At 57.1% G+C, this 18,739-nt stretch overlaps 2 protein-coding genes across 6 annotated transcripts in view; one reads left to right on the forward strand and one right to left on the reverse strand.

The window, feature by feature from the left end:
* NSG1 (neuronal vesicle trafficking associated 1) overlaps positions 1–11,929 on the forward strand; it is a 33,493-nt gene extending 21,564 nt beyond the window's left edge. Inside the window, exons 4-5 of one of the 3 annotated variants that reach the window (XM_033427859.2) lie at positions 3,249–3,359; positions 10,068–11,929. In XM_033427859.2, coding sequence (XP_033283750.1) covers positions 3,249–3,359; positions 10,068–10,274 — 318 coding nt within the window. In that variant the 3' untranslated portion in view covers positions 10,275–11,929. The remainder of the gene's footprint in view (positions 1–3,248; positions 3,360–10,067) is intronic. The other 2 variants (XM_049708837.1, XM_033427861.2) reach the window with 2 other exon arrangements.
* STX18 (syntaxin 18) overlaps positions 10,623–18,739 on the reverse strand; it is a 122,540-nt gene continuing 114,423 nt past the window's right edge. For all 3 annotated transcript variants that reach the window (XM_004269628.4, XM_033427858.2, XM_033427857.2), the window contains 4 exons: positions 17,576–17,634; positions 16,028–16,097; positions 13,567–13,647; positions 10,623–12,873 (listed from right to left, as the gene is read on the reverse strand). In XM_004269628.4, the coding sequence (XP_004269676.1) occupies positions 12,778–12,873; positions 13,567–13,647; positions 16,028–16,097; positions 17,576–17,634 (306 nt within the window). In that variant the 3' untranslated portion in view covers positions 10,623–12,777. The remainder of the gene's footprint in view (positions 12,874–13,566; positions 13,648–16,027; positions 16,098–17,575; positions 17,635–18,739) is intronic.

Below are 18,739 nucleotides of genomic sequence, written 5' to 3' on the forward strand. Positions count from 1 at the left end.
ATGTGGTGTTAGTGGTTGAGTTTTATTCTTTTACATGAGGCTCTCCAGTTTTCCCAGCACCATTTATTGAAGAGGCTGTTCTTTCCCTGTTTTATATTCTTGGCTCCTTTGTCATAAACTAATTGACCATACACATGTGGGTTGATTTATGGGCTCTCTTCTCTGTTCCATAGTCTATGTGTCTGTTTTTACACTACTACCACACTGTTTTGAATACCTTTGTGATATAGTTTGAAATCAAGCAGCATGATGCCTCCGGTTTTCTTCTTCTTAAGATTGCTTTGGCTGTTTTATGGTTGACACAAATCGGAAGATAGTTTGTTCTATTTCTGTGAAAAATGAATATGTAATTTTGATAGGGATTGCATTGAATCTGTAGATTGCTTTGGGTAGTGGTAGTGTGGACATTTTAACAATATTAATTCTTCCAATGCATGAGCACAGAATATCTTTCCATTTTTTTGTGTCTTCAGTTTTTTTCCATCACTGACTTATAAATAGTTTTCATACAGGTCTTTTACCTCCTTGGTTAAATTTATTCCTAGATATTTTATTCTTTGGAATGCAATTGTAAGTGGGATTGTTTTCTTAATTACTCTTCTGATAGCTCACTTATTAGTGTATAGAAATGCAGTAGATTTTTTTGTATGTTGATTTTGTATCCTGCAACTTTGTTGATTAGTTCTAACAGTTATTTGGTGGTCTTTAGGGTTTTCTATAGATACTTTGTCATTTGCAAATTGTAACAGTTTTTCTTCTTCCTTTCTAATTTGGAGGCCTTTTATTTCTTTTTCTTGCCTAATTGTCCTGGCTAGGATTTGTAATACTATGTTAAATAAAACTGGCAAGAGTGGCCATCCCTTTCTTGTTCCTGATCTTAGAGGAAAAGCTTTCAGCTTTTCACCATTGAGTATGCTGTTAGCTGTGGGCTTGTCATATATGGCCTTTATTATGTACATTCCCTCTATACCCACTTGTTGAGAGTTTTTATCATAAATGCACGTTGAATTTTGTCACATGCTTTTTCTGCATCTGTTGAGACGGTCATATGATTTTTATCCTTCATTTTGTTACTGTGATATGTCACATAGATTTTGTGGATGTTGGAACCATCCTTGCAACCATGGAATGAATCCCACTTGATCATGGTGCATGTATTTATTAACGTGTACTTGAATTCAGTTCGCTAATATTTTATTGAGGAGGACATATTCTAACAGGGCTTCTTAACCTGTTGTGTGCCATGGACCTCTTCTTGGAATAATGTTTTCAAATGCCCAAAATAGAATATAGAGGGTTACGAAGGAGTTCAGTTATTTTAAATACAGCTCTCCAACCCTGCTATTCTAGACTGTGGAAGGAGCTGCTGAAGTGGCCCTTGCTGCCCCCAGGGGCCGCCAGTGGGTAGCTGGGTCCCAGGCAGGGCAGATTTGGGTGAGCAGTAGTCAGGTGAATGTGGGGAGGGGCTCAGGTGGGATAGGGCGGCGGGCCTGGGGGAGGCTGTGCGGCCTGGGCCAAGAGTCCAGCTCTGCGTCTGCCAGCTGTGTGGCCCGAGTGAGCCAGGGAATGGCTGTGGTGACAGCTGCACAACAACAGCAAACGCTTCCTTCCAGAGCATCCCGTGTGCCTAGGTGCTGTCCTCCCACCAGCCCCGGGCGCTGGGGCCTCTCACTGCCATTGGCTGGCAGGAGCCTGGGCCTGGAGGAGTGGGGTGACTTACCCAGAATCTGGCTGCCCCTCCTGGGCGCCGGGCACCGGCAGGGTTGCCACCCCTGTCGGAAAGCCCCGCACATCCTCTGCTGCTCCCTTGGCCGCCGCGTGTCCCCGGGGCCCCTGGCCCCTCCTCTTCCTCAGATTCAGCCTCCTTTGTCACCCAGCTCCATGCTCAGCTCCTCTGCAGTCTCCCCGGGCTGCCCACCCGGGCCGGGTGGTCTTGTCCTTGCCCACGTGCCATAGCGGCCACCAGAACCCAGATGGCATCTTCCCTGGGGGTGCTTTGGGCCTTGAGGCAGCCGCGGCGCCACCCTGTGTCCCCTTGTCAGACGCAGGCTCCACATGCAGGAGGGTTGTCCAGACAGGCTGGAGTGGCTAGAGAGGGTGACAGCCCTGACAGCCCAGGTGAGGGGTCACGGGAAGAACGGGGGGTAGAGGACAGAGATGTTGACGGGGGCGGACTGCAGAGATGGGCAGGAAGGGCCTCCTTGGGGGTGACACAGAGACTCCTTGCTTGCTTCCCTGGGTGGGGGGCACAGAGGGGACGGGTGTCGCCCAGGCTGCAGTGAGCGTGAGCTGGGTGGTTGGAGGTGGGGACTCGTAGCCCGGGCAGCAGTGGCCGGTGGCCAGGGTGGCCGTGTGGGGAGAAGAGAGGGAGTAGTGGGGCTGGGCTGGGAGCCTGGGTGCTGCGGTTCCTGGTCACACCTCCCGACCTGACCCGCAGGGCCTCTGCACGCCCTTTCAGCCCAGGACACGCTCTCGCCCCTGCCCAGCGGCTCCCAGCAGCCAGGGAGCACCTTCAAGGCCAGATGCAGCATCATTTCGTCCCCCGTGCCCCAGGCCCTGCAGCGGGGAGGTCTCCCATCGCTGGCCCACTCTGCTCATGGGCTGTCATGCGTCATCTGCCGACATTACTGAGTACGTCCCGTGGTCCAGCCACGGTGCAGAAGGCCGAGTCCCCATGCTAATGGGGACCGCCCTCCAGGGTGGGGAGGACAGGCTCTAACCGAACACGCAGGAAACTGTCCAGAGTGGAGGTGATGGGGGCCCGGGAGGGTCTTCTGTCCTGCCCAGCTGGCCCCAGGTCAAGGGCAGGGCTGGTGTCCAGGGCTCAGGGGTGCCTCTGGAACAGCTGATTAGCCATTGGCTGATGCGTCACTGTGGTGACCCACAGCGTCAGAAGGGCAGCCCACACCCACAGCTCGATGGTGTGTCCGATGTCCATGAGGCCTGATCGTCACCTGTACCCCGAGCTCTCTATGCAAGGCCTGGAATACTAGAAATGGCTAATTTAAAATGAAGGTGATGCAGCTTGTGGTGAAAAAATGAAAATGGTACAAAAAGTTGTCCAGTGTAAAGTGACTCTGCTGACTGCTTCTCACCAGAGGCCTCCCGGTTCTGTGTTCCGTGCCTCCTTCCGGAGACGGTGCCCGTGTACAGTGGCCCGCGGGCCTGTGTGTCTGTGTGCATCTGTGTGTGGGTGTGTCTGCGTGGCCGCCCCCTCAGCCGTGCTGACGGCCCCGCCCCCCCCACAGGTGTCCGTGCTGGTGCTCTTTGCCCTGGCCTTCCTCACCTGTGTCGTCTTCCTGGTTGTCTACAAGGTGTACAAGTATGACCGTGCCTGCCCCGACGGCTTCGTCCTCAAGGTAAGCCCCCACCATCCCCTGGGCCCCCGATGCCTTTGCGCCTTGCCCCCCCGCGTGACTCACGACAGGGCTAGAGCGGCAGGGGCGGTGTTGGGGCCTGGCGGGAGCTCCTCATGGGGACCTGGGGGCAGGGAAGCGGGGTCACGGCGGGGCCTGTGAAAGGGAGGCTCCTGTCTGCAGGCCTAGCACATCCCCTGGGGGGGCAGTGAGTGATGAGGGGACATGCCAGGAAACAGAGGTCCTGGGAGAGGAAGACTTGCACCACCACTCAGGGGTTTGGGAGCAGGGCTGGGCGACCCCAGCCCCCCGACCGCAGACCCTGGTCTGCCCGCCATGCCGCTGGGCTGTCCATGCTCCATGCTCGCTTTGCTGATGTGATGATGCCTCCTTCCCCAAAGGCTCCAGGTGGCAGAGAAGCAGACACATGGGGCCGCAGGATTAAGGGGAGAAAATAAGTGAGGGGGTGGGGTGAAGGAAGCGGGAGTGAAACACACGGGCTGTGGACTTGCTCCCGTGTCCCATACACTCAGCACCTGGGCCCCCTTTTGGTTCTGAACTTCCCAGAGCCAGTGCGAAGAGGAGAACATGATCAGTCCCAGGATTTGGCGCTGCTGGAATGAAAGCAGAACCCGGCCCTGTGTGCTGCTGGGCTCGAGCAGAACAAGCCCGGTCGCCCGCTGCCACTGGGCGGCTGCGGTTTGGGAGCTGCTGATGTGAGGGACACAGGCCCTTGTATGGGTTCCTCCTTCCACGGCTTCAAGGCTTCTGACACTTGAGCCCTTCTGTGCTCAGCGAGTGTGCGTTTTGTGCCCACCATGTAAGAGACCCATGGGGGCGCCGTGCAGGGACCTGGGGAAGGGCGTCTGGGCAGGGCGAAGCCCCCGGCCCCTTCCACCAGCCCGTGCACACCCCGGGCTGCGGCTGGAGGAGTTATGATCTGTTGGGAGGCTCAGGAGACAACATGGTTTAAAGGAGGCTGACCCAGAGGGCTGGGACTTCGAGGAGGGCAGCACATGAGCTGATGCTGGAGGACAGCAGGGCTGAGCCAGGTGGGCGAGGGGAGGAGCAGTGCACAGGTGCTGGCTGGCCCGGTCCGTACGTAGTCCTTGTTGGGGAAGAGCCAGCTGTGGCCAGGCTGGAGTGCCGGCCAGAGGCCGCTGGAGGAGAGGGAGGTGATGGGATGGCCACTCGGGTGGCTGGGGAGGCTGCCAATTGGAAGGGAGGGACAGGAGGCTGCTGCAGGCGACCAGGGAAGAGATGCGGGTCTAGACCGGTCTGGGTGCTGCGGATGGAGCAGGAGTGAATCTGGGAGGCGGGGGTGGGGCGGGGGGGGAGGACCTGAGGTCAAGGAGGAGCCGCCAAGGTGACGCAGGAGCCGCGCCCTGAGGGAAGCCGGGTGCGCGGAGGACCACTTCCCTGGGGACTGGAGTCCTCGTCCAGGCAGACGGCTCCCATACTTGCGGCCACAGCCTCACCAGGAAGATGCAGGGCTTCCTTCCGGGCTCGTTCTCTCTGTGCCTGAGACGGAGGCAGGAGTGGGCCCAAACTGCCTTCCCTGTCCTGCAAGGCCAGGTTCTGCTAGGTAACCTGGTCCAGGTGGAGCCGGGGAGATGAGGCCCAGTCCTCGGACTCACAGCAGCTTTGGACGGCAGGTGTGTGCATGCTTAAAAGGCTCTGCAGGTGGTTCCGGTGCACAGCCAGCCTTGGGAATTTAGAGCCCCTGAGAGACTGTTCCGCCTCGGGGGACTTGGCATTTTCCACTGGCATCTAATGGGTGGTGTCCTTCCTGGAGAAGGTCACTGGGAGGGCTGGGGAGCTGCTGCCTTGTATCCCACGGCCCTCGGGCTAAGGCTGGAGGAGGGAAGGTGTGAGCGTGTGTGTGTCCCCTTCCTCCCTCCTTTCTGCGTGTTCGTACATGTGCATCACATGCCACCACCCGACAGTTTACAAGGAGCTTTTAACTAAGATCTCTGATGCTCCCAGAAACCCTGTGGGGTAGATGCCATTAGACCCCCTTTTACCAACAGGAAGCTGAGTACAGAGACGTCGTACCCGAAGTCACACCCTGCACGTCCTTCTTTACTCGGCATCTGTTTAGTAACTGCCACCTTCTGTGTGCGTGGTGGGGTGCTGGGCGTGCCACGGGGCACAGGGTGTGTCAGGGGCCTGCCCTCGGAGCTCACGTTCTAGCAGCAAGCCAGCAGACCGATGTCCAGATGACGTGGATGCTGCCAAGTTAGGCAAGAAGGAATACGTGGGGGACCGTGTGCCTGTGGCCACCCCTTCCTGGGGGAGCACGGTGCTCGTCCAGGCTGGGACCCGAATGAGCGGGGGGCGCTGGTGTGGACCTGCTGTGGGCTGGGCTTGTGCTGAGGACAGACTGGGCCGGGCCTGCTGACCCCGGGCCCCGAGGGAAGGGCTGATGGGCACAGGCGCCCGAGCTTCTGGGATGCGTAGAGGGGCGCGGGCCAGCCTCTTGCAGGGGGGCCCCAAGCTGAGGAGTGTCACGAGGGGATTTAAAAGGGCAGATGTGGGCTGGGGAGGATCCTAGGTTTCTGCTTTTTTTTGTTAAACCATGAAGGCACTGGATGAGTGTTACAGAAAGGTCTTAAACACAATGGGAGGAAACTGCCCCAGACCCTACAAGGTGTTTACAGTTGGGTGCTCCTCGTAGACTGACGTGCTTTCGGGGAGCTTGCATGTGAGGTTTAATAGCTAGGCCTCCTGGACCGTGGGCCAGGGCTGTTGGGACACTTTCCTGGGTTCCCTCACCCGTCCAGTTATCGTTTCACGTTAGAAGCTCTGTGACCTCCCTGAGCTCACCCACAGCTGACATGCGTTTCTGCTGGGGTCTCTCCAGCCTAAGGGGGCAGGTCGCAGCTTCCCCGGAGCTCCCACCCCATCCTACTCCTGCGTGGCTCCCGGACACCCCTGGAAGCTGTCTTCCCCCGGGGTCTTGCCTGCCGCCAGCACGCCCCCCCGCAGTGCCTCCCCAGCACCCCTGTCTTACAGCCTCGCTGTGTGGGTGGCAGCGGGACCGTCTGTCCTGGGTGCCTGGAGGGCAGGGATGCCCCATCCCATCTGGAGGCCTGGCCTAGCCTGGAGCAGAGTCACTCACTGCCCAGCAGGTGTTGGTGGCCTCAGAATGTCTTGCCAGACCCTGTGCTGGTGGCAAGGACAGAGTGAAGGGGAGGTGGCAGTGCAGGTGGGGGAGGAGGGTGGCTGCCGGCCTGCTGGACAGGGGCCAGTTCACCTGCAGGGCCGGCCCTGGGCTGAACAGACGGTTTGCCCCTGCAGAGTGGCCCGGCTCCCCAGTGCCCAGGTGTGGCCGGGCTCAGGACGCCGATGACAGAAGGGCATGCATGACCTCAGCGGTGCCCCTGTGGGCTTTTAATCCTTGCTGTCCGCTGTGCTGCGCTGGCTGCAGTCCTCACAGCAGCCTGGGCGGTGACTCATCAACTCCTTTCTATAGTCGAGGGGACTGAGGCTCAGGCAGAACGAGACCTCGGCCTGTAACGTGACCTCCTGCTCCTGCCGGCCTCAGCCCACAGAAACGCTGCGTACAGCGGCGCTGGGCCGTAAACACACTGCGTCCCTTTGTCACTTCTCTCCTGGAAGTAGCTAGCTGGCAGGTGTTTCTAGTCTGTATTTCAGGGTCAGTGACCTGGTAAGGAGACCAGTTCTCCGTGGGGCAGGGTGGTATCAGGGCTGCGGGGAAAGCACGCGTTTATTATTTTCCCTTCCATCTTCACTAAACCAGCGGCAGTGAGCCACACATCTCTGAGAGGCCCTGGCTCAGGGAACAGAGGCGGATGGATGGATCTGCTGTCAAATTCAACTTATTTATAAACCTCTGGCAAATCCCAGAGCTGTCTAAAGCCCCCTGCCCGCAAACCACATCCCTTCCCTCACCACCTGCCATCCTCCCAGACCCATGAGTGATGGAATAGCAGCCAGGTGGGCCAGGGCTGGACCAGCCATGGCGCCGTCACATCCGCCAGTAACCACGCCAGGTAGCGCTGCCCTCCCTCTGCCGAGTGGCCACACCTGCCCCTTCCTAGTGTGAGCGGCAGAGCTGGATCCTGATTGGAGGCCACGGGGTGGGCACGGGGCTGCAGGGCCTGTGGGATCCCCAGGGCCTGGCCCAGAACTGGTGTGAGCCGCTCTGCACCCGATGGGCAGCCCACCTGTGGGAGAGCCTGTTAACCTCAGGCTGACACTCCTTTTCGCAGACACAGGGCTGGTGACCCTGTAAGAAGCATCGGGACGGAGAGGGAGCTCGCTCACTTACAGGTGGAACGGGAGGCCCTGGGTCACACTCGGCCCAGCCTCTGCGGTGGCTCAGATGGGAGCTTTTCTGAGACTGAGACGTGGTCCCTTCTCTCGTCCACAAATCATGTGTTCGGCCCTGTGTGGCAGCTCCTGATACCAGGCAAATGGGCCCGCACAGTGGGGAGGCCTCTGGGTCCACTGGGTGACGTTGCCCGCCTGGTGCCCGAAGAGGGCTTGACGAAGGCTGTGGCGTTCACCGGGTTCCCCTAGTCCTGGCCTCAGCAGCTCCTCCCGGGCAGCACCTCCCCGCTCCAGCCCAGCCCCCTGAGCTCTGAGGACGGAGCTCCGCCACACACACCTCTGAGGATGCTGAGAGCCCAGGCGGGACCCGGTGTGCCCGGCTGGGGCCTCACGAACGCTGGCTGAACTTGAAGCTGCCAGGGCGTACAGTCCTGCTCCGGCGCCCCGGGGGGACCTCGCTGCCTTGTTTCTCACTGTTCTGCCTTTGAGCTGAGCAGTCACCATCGGCAGCTTTGTGGGTGGTGGGGCGACGTCTGGAGTGCACTGAGCAGAGGCCCGGGTTGGAGCTCGGTTCCCACACTGCCCTGTGGTCCCTTCCCTCTCTGTGTCTCACTTCCTGTGACTGAAATGGGACTAACAGATCTCAGCTCACAGGGAGACATCGTGCCCGGAAGGCACTTGGCCACCTGTCAGAAGGAACCGGTGTGGTGGCAGGGCTGGGATGTGGAGACGGGCCTTGGGTCTGCAGAGACTCCGACGAGCAGCCCCTTAACAGGGAGACGCAGCTAACCTGCCTTTAGCTTCCGGAGGCTGAAGAAACCCGGGTCGGGCAGGGACAGGGCTCCCAGAGGAGGTCCCCCCGTGCATCCCAGGCTGGCGCCCACGTCCACAGGGCAGTAGCCGCCAGCGGCCATCCTGGTGACCATCAGAGACTCTGTCACGGTCTCCATGCTGGGAGCCTGCTCAGCCCAGAGGCAGAGGGGCACATCGAGCCGCGGGGTGTCCTGGGCCCCGGGAGTTGGTGGAATCCTGGCTGCGCTCTTGCCAGCGAGGTGGCCTCGGCTGAGATGCCGCTCGGGGGTGCTAGCCGGACCCTGCGGGCGGTGCTGGGAATCGGGGGTTTAAAAGTCTCCCTGGTGACTGAAGGTAGCCAAGGCCCAGGACTCTTGTTACTGCAGTCTCCCTTCACTGTGTGACAGACCTTGGCGTTCCTGTAATGCTTTGGTTGCTTAGAGACACAGGTAACGTGCCTTCCGCCAGATGGAAGGTTTCTCTCTCTCTCTCTCTCTCTCTCTCTCTCTCTCTCATTAAAGCCGCAGCTGGCAGGCAGTGGGGCTCCCTGAGGTCCTCCTAGAGCCCCGATTCTGTCGTGTTGCGCTGCCGGCCCCCAGGGTGTTGTCCCTCTCCAGGCAGGTTAGTCCAGGCGATCAAAGCCGCTGAGAAGGGAGCGGTGGAGGGCAGGAGCCCCCCAGAACCTGCTCCTGTCACAGCCCCGCACACCCCGTTGGCCAGAAGTTAGCCCCATGGCCTCTGCTGGCTGCCGGGAGGGCTGAGAAGCGTGTCACGAGCTGGGCCCCACGCGCCCACCTGCCACTGGGAGAAGGGTGGGGGGAGGCAGAATGCAGCCCGCGACCCCTTCCTCAGGGCCTGGCGAGCAACCCCTGGAGACGGGGTGGGCGGTGGCTTAGCCCGGCTGATGGATGGACAAGGGAAGGCAGCCTGACTTTTGGGGGGCCCTAGACCCCCGGTGAGCGGACGAGAGCTAGGGACTGACCTCCCCACCCCCGGGTTCCACGGGCTGTAGGGAAGTGCCTCTCCCTTAGCGGACAGCTGCCCCCCGAGAGCCCCCCACCCTCACGTGCCCTCATGGGGTCCTCGTGGCTTCCTGGGCTCTCTGGATCTCCAGGTCACACAGCTCCCTACCAGGCCCTTGTAGGTGGTGTGTCCTGACCCCCCGACCCTTGCCTTCTCCCCAGCGTTTGTATCCTGCGGCTCTGCACCCTCTGCTCCGGCCGCGGGCCTCTCTTCAGCCTGTGTCCCTGTCCTCCTGCCCCGAGGACCGGCTCCTTTGGGTCAAGTGCCCCCACCCCCTGCTCCCAGGAGCCTTTCTGACTCCCTTCCTTCACTGTTTGAATATGTTGCTTCTGGTGGACATGTCAAAAGTTCCATTGTCTTCTAGGAGATTTAAAATCAATGGCCACGAGTGTAAGATCTTTAAAGAAGCAGGAAGGCCCGCTGTGTAAGTCCCGTCGCCACGGCCTCGTACAGACGTCCATCCCGTTACCATGCAATCAGTGTCAGGCAGTCAGCTCATCTCTGAGTTTCCTCCAAGCCCAGGGAGGTGCTCAGTGACCACGGGCTGGGTGCTACCTGGAGACTCACGGGCTCCCTCCTGCATCGGTGCGTGCGTCTCAGGGGGCGGCTTGTCTTTCAGAACACCCAGTGCATCCCAGAAGGCTTGGAGAGCTACTATGCGGAGCAAGACTCCAACGCCCGGGAGAAGTTTTACACCGTCATCAACCACTACAACCTGGCCAAGCAGAGCATCACCCGCTCGGTGTCGCCGTGGATGTCAGTTCTGTCCGAAGAGAAGCTCTCAGAGCAGGAGACGGAGGCTGCTGAGAAATCCGCTTAGCGAGATGGGCAGGTTCCTTACAGTGTCGCTGGAAGGTAACGAAGGGACTCTGAGGGAGATTTCATTAGCTAGAATTACTGGTAATTTAGAGGCTACTCATGTACGGTGCCACTGCTTCTGTTTGCTAACGCTGCTCTGCGAATACAGCTTGCTGCAGGCCATGGGCTGAAATCAAGGGCATATCAGCGCTGCTAAAAGAGCTCTGACACCACTTGCCATGGCAAAGAGTCTTAATTTAGCAACTTTACTGGGATTTATTGGATGCTGTCAAAAAATAAATTTACACTGGATATGCAAGGGGTTCAGACTTCAGATAAATGATGCATTTTGTGGGATTGTTTTTTTTTTTTAAAACCACCTTGCCGTTTGGAGACCTTACACCATAGCCATATCTAGAGTGGTCCCTTGCTTTGCTAAGAGCAAGCTGTACTGCACGTTTCTTCCCCCCTCCCGCCAATGGCAATAGTGCCAGTGGTCAAGATGCACCATAGTGAGCGTCAGAGGGAAGGAAGGAAAGATGCCATCAGGTCGCAGTTGTGCCCTCGCCTGCCCCGTGCTCACTCCTGAGCGCGCAGGCGCTGTGGCAGGTCGGCTCGGGCAGGGGTCACTGCTGCAGGCAGAAGGCTGCCTCTTGGTACAGAGGGCGCCCGCTGGGCAGGGGAGCCGTGTTTCCCTCAGTGCATGTGGACTGGGTCAGAGCATGTGAGGTGGGGACTCTGGGAAGAGGGGACCCTGGGCCACAGGCTGCAGAACCCGTCTCCCTGTAGCTAGTCTGTCTGCTCTGTGATGGGCTGAGTAGGAATGAAACCTACCGGCCCTTTTGTTCACATCTATTATGAATAAGTTTGCACCGACAGCTGTATTAGCTACTTAGTTTTAAAACAATTAGCTGGGTGAGAAAAGTGAAAGTGTAATTGCTGGTAAGCCAAGGCTACTTTAATTTTTATTTTGTGGGACAGATGTAACTCCTTTGATGTAAGAAGCAGGCAGGAAAGGCTGGGGGGGGGGGGGGCTGGCGTCGCACCTTGCAAGTCCAGTTATGACATTTTCATTCACAATCTTTGTAAGACAATTATGTTTCATCCTGAATCTTGACATTAAAGTATATGTTTCCAAAATTGCCAGTTAGATAAACTAAGTGTGTAAGATGATTAAATAGAAAAAAAGACGTTCATGGACATTTTCTTCCATGTTATTTAAATGTGTTGTTTCTGGTGGACATGTCAAAAGTTTCACTGTTTTTTTAGCTCAAAAATAAATGACAAATAGTGCAAGATCTGTTGCGAACAAGCATGGTGGTCATGGCCAACTCCATTACTGTTTCCTGAAATGTGCTTCCGAAACATACAGTATATTTTATTATCAAGGGTGTTTGTTTGGAAACAACGACCATGACCTCGGAGCAGTGGGTGGGCGTAGAGTCATGGACGTTGTGAAGCTGTGCCGACGCATAAGAGCAATAACCGCGTGCCAGAACTTCTGTGGAGACAGCGTCTATCAGCAGATTCCAGCCCGTGTCAATGCAGTGTCAAGGCAGCCCTATTTGTATTTTCTAGGAGACATGTATTTTATTGACTGTAAGCTCATTCACATGTAACTTTTGACATTTTCCCTCTGTGCAAATAAAGAACACAGGATCCCCGTGGTGCTCCCCGGACTGTCTGTGCAGAGCCCTCGAACCCACACCCTGGGGGCCCATGCGCACCGGGCGCTTTCTGCACAGATGTGGCCGCAGGTGCCTTGTGCCTGAGTACAAGCAGGCGTTCCTGATCCCTGGGGCTCTGGGGGGTGGAGAGGCCCAAGTCCTCCTCTGGACGAAGCTCCGTGGGCCCCAGTGGCCGCAAGTTGGGCCTTCCCCACCCCCTGCCCACCCATCAGGAGAGTGTTGGGGGCAGCAGTTCTGAGGGGAGCCAGGCCCCGTCTGCACACTTCTTCCCAGACAGGAGGCAGGTGGGCACGCACTGACTTTCTAACCTTGGACCCACCAACAATACATTAAATGGCTGTAGTTGTATGCACTAGACTCCCAGGGCGAAGGTGATATCTTCTCTACCGCGCGATGAGTCTGTGTATCAGTTGGCTGAGGCACACAGGAAGCCCAGGAAACAACCCATCATGTGCTGTGAGAAGCTACTGGCCAGTGCTCTTCCTGCTGCCGCCAGGAGGGAAAGGCTGGCGCCTCCTCCAAGCCTGAGTCTGTGGAGCAGGAGGCCCGCGTGGCTCCTGCGGAGGAGGAGGCTCCCCGCTCCCCGGGGCGGCCCCATCAGGTGCAGGAATAATCACCCCCGGTTCCTTCCCTCTGGCCGCAGGCTTGTGACGCAGACCACGTTTAGTTGTGTTGTTTTCTTTTTCAGCTACTACATGGGCTTAAAACCACAAGTCGGGTGTCCCTTTTGTGAGTACATATCTCCGTGCCCCCTCCCCACCGATGGCTCCAACGCCAGGGACCACGACAGCGCGCCCAGCGCGCCGTCTGCCGGGTGTGGCCGCCTAGCTGTCGTACCAGTCGAGGAAGAGCAGGGAGAAGGAGCACATCACCAGGAAGAAGAGCACCCACACGCGGAAGCCAGCGTTGTTCTTGATGGCCTGGGGGGCGGGGCACGGGGGGTTAGGCTGGAAAGGCTCTCAACTGCCTCGTGTGTCTGCACATGCTCTCCCTGCGGGGCTCTGACTGTGTGGACTTTTCAACCCTATGCTTACCTTGCACAGACGCCTTAATTATTAAGCAAAACCAAAAAGTGGGTTTAAAGTCTGTTAGACAAATGGGCTGCATCTCCCTCTCTGGTTAGTCGTCACGTGGACGTCATGCACAATTCTCCCAGGAAAAATGGCTCATGTCCACCCCAGGGTTAAACCCACACAGACAGGATGAGAGCGTGTGTCCACTACCCTGACGTGTGCTTCCTAGTAGTGCGATGGCAGTGGTGGTCCAAGAACGGTCCCACGTCAGCCCAAACCTGAGGACTGCACTCAGAAAATAAAGTCCACTCAACAGAGTCTACTGTGGTGGCCCTGTGAACAGCAACCAGGGCTCTGGGTCCTTGGAGGGGTCCCACAAGCCTCTCCTGTGGGGCCCAGCCCGGACTTAGGGAGGGACCCCTGCGCCCCAGCTGGCTCCTCTGCAGGGCAGTGAGTGGGGTCCTGGGCTTGGCAGGGTGGAATGGGCCCATCCAGCGCAGTCCTGAGACCAGTCCTGTGCACGTGGCCCTGACAGGGTGGACGCTACTGCCTGGACTCAGCGCCCCTCCAAATCAGACACGGTGCCCCAAGAGTACCCACCTCTCTGATGTCTTCATTGCCCTCCTTGATATTCTCAGTTGCTCCTACTACTAATTGGTGAATACTGTCAATCTCAGCTTCCTGTCGGGGAAGAGAACAGCAGATAAATACAACTGCCACCTCCTTCGCCGAGCGTATGTCACCATAGTAACAGTAGCTGCCACTTACTAAGTGCTGGGGCTTTACACACCATGAACCCACGGGTCCTCATAGCACCCGACAGGTAGGCAACACTCTCATTTACAAGAGGGAAACTTAATTAAAGCATAGAGAAACCCGAAGTCACACAGCACCCAAGCTGCAGGACTGGGACTGGACCCGGTGCCTGTGCTCCCTCCACCCCGGCTGGCCGCCTTCCTCCACTCACTGGACAGGAAGAGTTCAATCGCAGAGTGGCCACCACGTGCCAGGGGCTTCAAAGCACACGTGGCTCTAAAACATACGTGCTAGCTTCAAAATGGCACTTTGTATATCACCATTTTCTCTCTCTTAAAAAAAAAAAAAGCTAAAACTTAAAAATCAAAATGGTATGCAGGATGTTTGCAAAAATTTTACTCCAAATACTGGGAAAGCTTAAACATGGGATCCTGGGCTTACACAGGAGTGGCTGGCTAATCGCCCACCATTGCACCCCTGCACCGGCTGCGAACCACACTGAGGTCTAAGGAGCAGGCCTCTCTCTCCCTCTAGGCGGTGGGGAGGGAATACAGACGAGTGTGGGTTTTAGGGAAACCTGACTGATACAGTACCGCAGAGAGGAAATCGACCTTCAGCCATCCGATTCCCAGCAGTGAATGCCACATAGTCTAAGGACCTGAGGGCCAAGGACTGCTTTGCTCCAAAATCTCGCTTATTTTTAGAGAATCTCCAAGTGGGAGCTGGCTGACCACGGCCACTGTTCCCATGAGAGGATGGGTAGGAACCACCGTGCAACATAGATGAGGAAGCCCAGACAGACTCAGCTCTTCTCAGGTCTTAGAAACCCCGAGGGAGCCAGGCAGGGCTCAGCCTGTGCTCTGCAAATCCCTCCCAGGTCGAGGCCCAGAGCCCTGGGGGTGACACAGGGTGGGGCCCTGAGTGGCTCTCTGCCACCTCCTGGGGCACATGTCCAGAACCCCGGGACTGCTGCTTCCTAACCGAGAACCAGCCCCCAACTGAGAATCAAATGTGAAGGGCAATCAGTGCTCCTCAGTGGCTGGGCTGAGTGTAGGAGCAGAAGAAATGGTCGTGAAAAGTAAGGGCTTTTAGTGCACTTGGGCCCCAGGACCTCAGAGTACTTTGCTGCATGTAAGCAGCCCTGCTGTAGTGAAGGCCCCTGGCCCGTGGCTCTGGCTGCGCTAGTGAACAGTGCATTACCCAGGTCTGCCACAGCCGTGCCCACAAACAACGGCTCCTGGTTCCAGGACTGACAGCCTGAGGGGGCCCGGATCCCATTCGCCACCCCTGAGAGTGACGCAGGTGACCTCAGCCCCGCTTTGCTGAGGGGGAAAGAGCTCATGTCACATTACACGTGACGGGGAACCGGGTGGGGGCCGTCTGTCTGACTCCACCTGGGCTCTGAGCTCCTCCCGCCACGCCGAGCTGCCTCTAAGGACAAGTGGGTGCTCTGAGGGGGAGACATCTGACTGAGCTGTTTTCTGTGTCCGGAGGCTGAACTGATGGCCATCAGGCTTCCAAGTGAAGGCTTAGCAGATACATATTAGAATGGTTCCTGCAACACGCTAGTGAAAAGGGCACCTCCTGTGAACCACCTTGTGTACCCAACGTGCAATGATCTGACTGGCTGTGTGGTTTAGGGGGCATCTTGTGAGTGGAGTATCTTAAGCCAAGCAGCCCAGTCTAATAACACAGTGAAGAAAAATAATTTTGTCTTTCAAACTCTTCCAGTCTGCGGATACTAAAAACAACAGGGAGAATTTATCAGGTGTCTGAAAATTTTGCCAGTTAGTGGCTGCTGGAAGAATTTCAGAACTGTAGGCAGGTAGAAATGACATGAAAATCCATGTATGAGGACAGTCACATTTCCTGTGAGGACGGGACACCTGAGGCGGCGGGGACCCGGCATTTGAGAGGGCCAAGTCTGAGCTTGTCACACCGCTGACTGAAAAGCTACGACTCAGGCACCGTGCTGGGTGCTTTCCATGGGGTATTCTCGGAGCCTTACGACAACCATGCAAGGGCCACTCTGTTTTACAGATGAAAAAACTGTAGTTCAGAGAGGCTCCCCAGCTTCCCAGAGGACATCCAGAACCCAAACCTAGCCGCCTCCCTCCCCCACGTGCTCCGCTGCACGGGGCTGGGGCGTGTGGGGAGCTGCCCCAGACTGCAGAGGCTGCTCCCGGGGAAGGGGAGGCTCTGGGCACACAGCTGCAGAGGCCCAACAACCTCAGAAGAAATGTCCCGAGTTCTTAGTATATCCCCATTTTAAGCTAAATCTTAAAACCACTATATTTTTTCTTACTTGTTGTAAAACCTTCTCTGTGAATATCTCTTGGAGTCTGGAAATTTCAACCACTTTCCCTTCGATTTGCCTTCATAAAAAAAATAGATTACACATTAACTATTAGTACTTGGTGATCTTAACAGCAGTGTCACACATTTCTAAAGAAGTTGTCTCTTCTAAGTGAAGGCATGAGAGAGGGAGGGGACGCCGCGTCAGGCTCAGGGAAGGAGAACACGGGCAGAGGAAGATTCACTCTCCTTACCGGTTCCCCTTTAACATTCCTCAGCTTACTGGGGCATACTGGACTGTTTGGAAACCCACCCTGCCCCCCTGGATAAGCTGGCTCCGGGTCCCAGCCTCCTGAGCCAGTGCCCGGGCCACGCAGCTGCGCCCAGTCACACAAAGTAAATTCTCCTTTAATGCCGAGCCCTGTCTTAGCAACACAGTGACACATGGGGGGGATTCAAAAGAAAACATCAGAATGTGTTGTCACCCAACTTTGTTACCTCTCAGCAGGTTAGGGGGAAGAGTGCATTCACCGCTCAACCCAACTTTGAAAGGAAACCTGATTCTGGCTGAAAACATCCCACGCTGGGATATCAGCAACTAAGTGTGCGGGCTTCTCCCCGTTTCATGGACGGCAAGGGTGACCCTGGGGCGGGCCGGGAGGTGCACGTCTAGAGGCTGAGCTGACAGCTGCTTTAGCACAGGCAGCGGCTGAGCTCCAGCCCAGGAGGAAGCGGAAATGTTCGATGGGGAGATGATCCCTAGTTGTGTCGCTCAGGCCTTGAGTCCCCCTAGACCAGGTGAGGGAAGGAGAGGAGACTTGGGAGAAGAGTAAGGAGGGGTGAGGGTGGGGAGAGCGCCATCTCTGAGGAAGGACTGGGAGACGTGCTTGTGAAGCCAGAGACAGGGGGAAGAGCCGGGGGCAGCGATCAGAGGGAAACACCTGCACTCAGTCTCCAGGGCTGCGCAAGTGTAACGTCGGGATGCATCTTCTTTTGGGAAGTGACCACGGTGCAACAAGAGTTTTGGCGCATCCTTTCAGAATGCTCCCGGCATTCCCAGGGCAAGAGGCCTGAGTGCCTTCACCGGAGGGCTGGTAACCACACCTGTGTGGGCCACGGCCACGGGCCTTCTGCGTGGCTGATCGCCCTGGTGAGGGAGCAGCCGGACCCCAGTGGAGCCACCTGCAGGGCTTCCCTCCATCAGCCGTCCCTCACGAGGTCTCCCTTTCATCTTGGAGTAATTAAGTGCAACTAGCCCCCACGTGGCAGTGGTCATGATGTTTGGTGTCATCTGCCATCAGGAGCCGATCCTCTTGGATGGGGCAGCAGCACCTGGGAGCCTCGTGGCAGCCCGTGGGGTTATCTCACAGGCCCACAGGTCGAGGGGAGTCAGTGAATTCAGGCAGTTTCCTTGACCCCCTAAGTGGCGGGACGGGCGCGACATTTGGCCCAAGGGCCACATGTGGATGGCTGGGCACCAGAGTAAATTAATAAAGTTCCTAGTTTTGGGGAAAGTTGTAAACTAGGCCATCGGCTCACAAAGGAACCACTCACATACCTCACTTCGTCAAACAGGCTGTTCATTTCACCAATCAGGCGCTGATTTTCTTGTTCGAACTGTAAGGAAACAAACACGTTAAGGATGAGGACAAACTGACTGGAGTCTCAAAGCACCACAGCCAAAGGCAAGTGTCGAGCTAGGCGTGTCTGTGCAGAAACCTTTGATCCGCCCTCTAAGAATCACTGCGGAGCCCCTCTTTCCAGCATGGATCGTAGCGGCATTGCTGGAAGACCCTGAGTGTTCGTGTGAGGATAGCCAGGCCGTAGGGAGAAAATGAAACCCCGCAGTGCAGCGGGGCTGCCTGTGGCTGGACTTTCCATCTCACTCATTTGAACCGCAAGCACGCAAGCCGACTCTGACTGGGAGCGCGGAGGCCTGTGGGTCAGCCCCGTTAGGCTGGCCGCCCTGCTCTCCCTCTGGGCCCTCACGACCTCCTGACATCATCCTCTTTAAATGGAGCGGTGAGGCTGCGCGGCCGTGCTGAATCAGGGTAGTGGCAGGACCGCACTGGGACTCAGTCTGATCGCAGAGCCTGGCCTTGGCCAGTCGCCACAACAGGGACACAGGCCCGGGAGCTGGAGAAGCTGCACTCCCGGTGCTTGGGATGGCACCAGGCTTTGGGGCTTAGTCTGGGTAACGATGCCACCCCAGCACCCGGGGAGCTCATCAGAGCTGAGCTAACTGCAGGGTGGACAGCTGCTCTCCCAGCCGTCCTGCCAGCTCGATGCTGGTCAAACGCGAGGACGGCGCGCATCTGAAGCGCCGCCATGGTGTGGGACCAGGAGGAGCTTGTCGTGTACAATGATGACTCAGGCCTCACGCATCCACTCTTCCGTCTCTTCCCCGACGGGTCCCACGTGTTCCCAGCTCACGTGCCACCTTTTCCATGATACTGTCCTGGGCCTTGGAGCTCAAGGTTATTTCTCATTTTTCTAACCGTGGCCTGGTATCTTCTCAAAATCCCTTAGAATATTAGCCATTTTCTGCCTTGTACTGAGTTGTGCGTGTCTCAAACTGTCTGCACGACTATGAGCCGCTCAGGTGGGAAACGTATTGGACCCACACACATTGGAAAAGGCCGCTGTCCACATGCAGGGGCTTGGTCCACCAGGGAGGGGGGCTGTGCTCTCACCTCTGCACCTGCCCGCGCAGCAACCTTGT

Source organism: Orcinus orca, chromosome 4 (genome assembly GCF_937001465.1).
Source record: "Orcinus orca chromosome 4, mOrcOrc1.1, whole genome shotgun sequence".
Classification (NCBI taxonomy): domain Eukaryota; kingdom Metazoa; phylum Chordata; class Mammalia; order Artiodactyla; family Delphinidae; genus Orcinus; species Orcinus orca.